The following is a 2,608-nucleotide window of genomic DNA, read 5'->3' on the forward strand; positions in this document are numbered from 1 at the left end:
GCCCTAGTCAGGGCCCTGAGAGAATTTCCCTGCCGTGTGGAGGAGTTTCTGATGTCCAACATGGAACTAGCTACACGTAGATGTCTTCAGCTTTCAAAATGCTCCAACAGGACTCTTCTCTGTGTGCATTTGATGATGCTCGCTACTGTAGGAGCACCAGTTGACGCTTCCCCCACATTGAAGGTCTTTCTCTCTCTCATGAATTATCTGATGTGTAATCATGTCTGAGCTCTGAATCTTTTCCCATAGTCGAGTTATTTCTAGTGTCTCCCACCCTTGTGCATTCGCTGATGTTTCGTAAGGTTTCAGCCGCAACTGAAGCTTTTCCCACAGTCCAAGCATTTATGGGGTTTCTCTCCTGTGTGGGTTCCCCGATGTGCAACAATGGCTTATCTTTCATTCAATCTCTTCCCACGCTCGAGTTACTCATAGGGTCTGTCCCGCGTATGGACTCTCCCATGCTTAATAAGTGTTGAGCTCTCGCTAAAACTTTTCCCACACACTAGGCATGTATGGGGTCTCTCTCCCGTGTGGATTCTCCAGTGTTTCGTGAGGCTTGAGCTCTGGCTGAAACTTTTCCCACATTCCGAACACGTGTAGGGTTTCTCTCCCGTGTGGTTTCTCTGATGTGTAATCAGATTGGTTTTCACCTTGAAACTTTTCCCACAGTCGAGGCATTTATAGGGTGTCTCTCCTGTGTGGATTCTCCGATGATTGGTAAGGCTGGCGCTCTGACTAAAGCTTTTCCCGCAGTCCAAGCATTTATAGGGTTTTTCTCCCGTGTGCAGTCTCTGATGCGTAATAAGGTTTGTTCTCACACTGAATCTTTTCCCGCAGTCGAGGCATTCATAGGGTCTCTCTCCCGTGTGGATTCTCCGATGTTTAGTGAGGCTTGAACTCTGATGGAAGCTTTTCCCGCACTCCCAGCATTTATAGGGCTTCTCTCCGGTGTGGTTTCTCTGATGCGTAATAAGGTTGGTTCTCACACTGAAGCTTTTCCCACATTCGAGGCATTTATAGAGTTTCTCCTCCTTGGGATTTGTCTGCTGGGCTGTAGTTTCCTTAGGATCTGTGCATCCTGCCCCACGTTCAATGGATTCATCCCCTTTCTTCCTTGGGTGGTCTCCCAGCTGCTTCTCTGACCTGTGCCAATTTCCCCAGGCTTCCCCCTGTTCCAAGAACTGGGAAAAATTCCCATCAGCTGTTTTAATAACGGTCCCCAGGGGTTCCATTTGCTCAGGACCTTCAGATTGACGATTCTCCTCTTCGTTCTCACTCACTGTCTCATCGCCTGCCGGGAGAGAGAGAATTCAGACAAGAGTCACCGGTGTTCCCCTTTCTCCTCAGAATTGGGAAACAAAACACAGTCACTGTTGGGGAGCTGGAAACATTGGATTCTGCCTCCACATCCCACCCAAACGCTCCCAGGGAAGGAAAGTCAGGGAGGAAATTTCCGACAGCTAACAGGGTGGGTGGGAAGCCGTGACTGATATTTGCCTTCATGATATGACACCCGCTGACTGCAGCCCTCACCTGGGTGAGACGGGGCAGAACTGAGGGCTCTCGTCACAGCACTTTTTTGGGAGTCCCAGCTTTTTTCTTCATTTGTCAGATAGTTTCTGTGTCAGTTTCCCTGACTCCTCACCTGTGCGGGTGCCTCTCTGGCTCTCCCTTTCCTCAGAGGCCTGGAGATCCGGGACCCACGGCTCTTCCCCTTGTTCCAGCCGGGAGATCAGATCAGGTTTGGGAACTGCAAATCCTGCTCAGCGAATGAAATCAGACAAGATCAGGGTGCATGGAGCATTGGTAGAGGATCTGTAACAAAGAACATTCCCTGATTTTAAGCTGGCCCCATGCCCTGCAGGGGAATGTGGAATCTGAACAGATGGGAACAGGGTCACTGAGCCCCTGGGGTAGGAGAGATTTGTCAGAAACCCAGTAGGAACATTCAGCATCTGTGGGGCTGGGGGAGTGGGGGAAAGGCATGGAGGGGACACTTGCTAACACAGCAACAGCTCTGGTGTTAAATTCCTGCCAATTTCTCAACCTTCAGAGCCCTCTCCCCATAGATGGAGCAAGTCCTAGGAAGAAAAGGGAACAGGGTGTAAGGGAAAGCTAATGCAGAGAGGAAAATGCACTGCTTCTGCTCCCTTGAAAGCAGGAGGAATGGGGATGAATTAGCATGTACATTACATTCATGACTCCCTGATTTGACTGCAGGGGGTATGGAGACGGAAGTCTCTTTCAGAATGGATGTGTGGACTATGCAACTCACTCTCTTCAAATCTAACTGACCAGGGAAGAACCTGACGAGAGTCAGACATGCAGACCCCACAGCTTCTAATAACCGAGGGGACGGGAATCCCTTACCCAGCGAGGTCACCGTCTCATAGTTCTCCTGCATGACGTCCCTATAGAGGGCTCTCTGAGAGGGGTCCAGCAGAGCCCCCTGCGCCTGGGTGAAATACACAGCCACCTCCTCGAAGGTCACCGGCATCTGAAACAACAAGAGTCCCCCACTCAGCCCCTGCTGCCCCAACCACAATCCCACTAGTCATGGGGGAGGAGGCCCAGAGAAGCAGAATCCCACCCCACCCCACCCCACCCA

General features: G+C 50.9%; 1 protein-coding gene across 1 annotated transcript; it reads right to left on the bottom strand.

The window, feature by feature from the left end:
- Positions 1 to 8: 8 nt before the first annotated feature.
- On the bottom strand, positions 9 to 2,399 carry LOC112124070 (zinc finger protein 239-like). The gene is made up of 3 exons (XM_024222614.3): positions 2,371 to 2,399; positions 1,646 to 1,759; positions 9 to 1,291 (listed from the first exon to the last, which is right to left on the bottom strand). The coding sequence occupies exon 3, from the start codon at positions 1,230 to 1,232 to the stop codon at positions 423 to 425; it is 810 nt and encodes a 269-aa protein (XP_024078382.2). The 5' UTR covers positions 1,233 to 1,291; positions 1,646 to 1,759; positions 2,371 to 2,399; the 3' UTR covers positions 9 to 422.
- Positions 2,400 to 2,608: the final 209 nt, after the last annotated feature.

This window comes from Terrapene carolina, unplaced genomic scaffold (assembly GCF_002925995.2).
Source record: "Terrapene carolina triunguis isolate 2854851 unplaced genomic scaffold, T_m_triunguis-2.0 Scaffold21384, whole genome shotgun sequence".
Lineage (NCBI taxonomy): Eukaryota > Metazoa > Chordata > Testudines > Emydidae > Terrapene > Terrapene triunguis.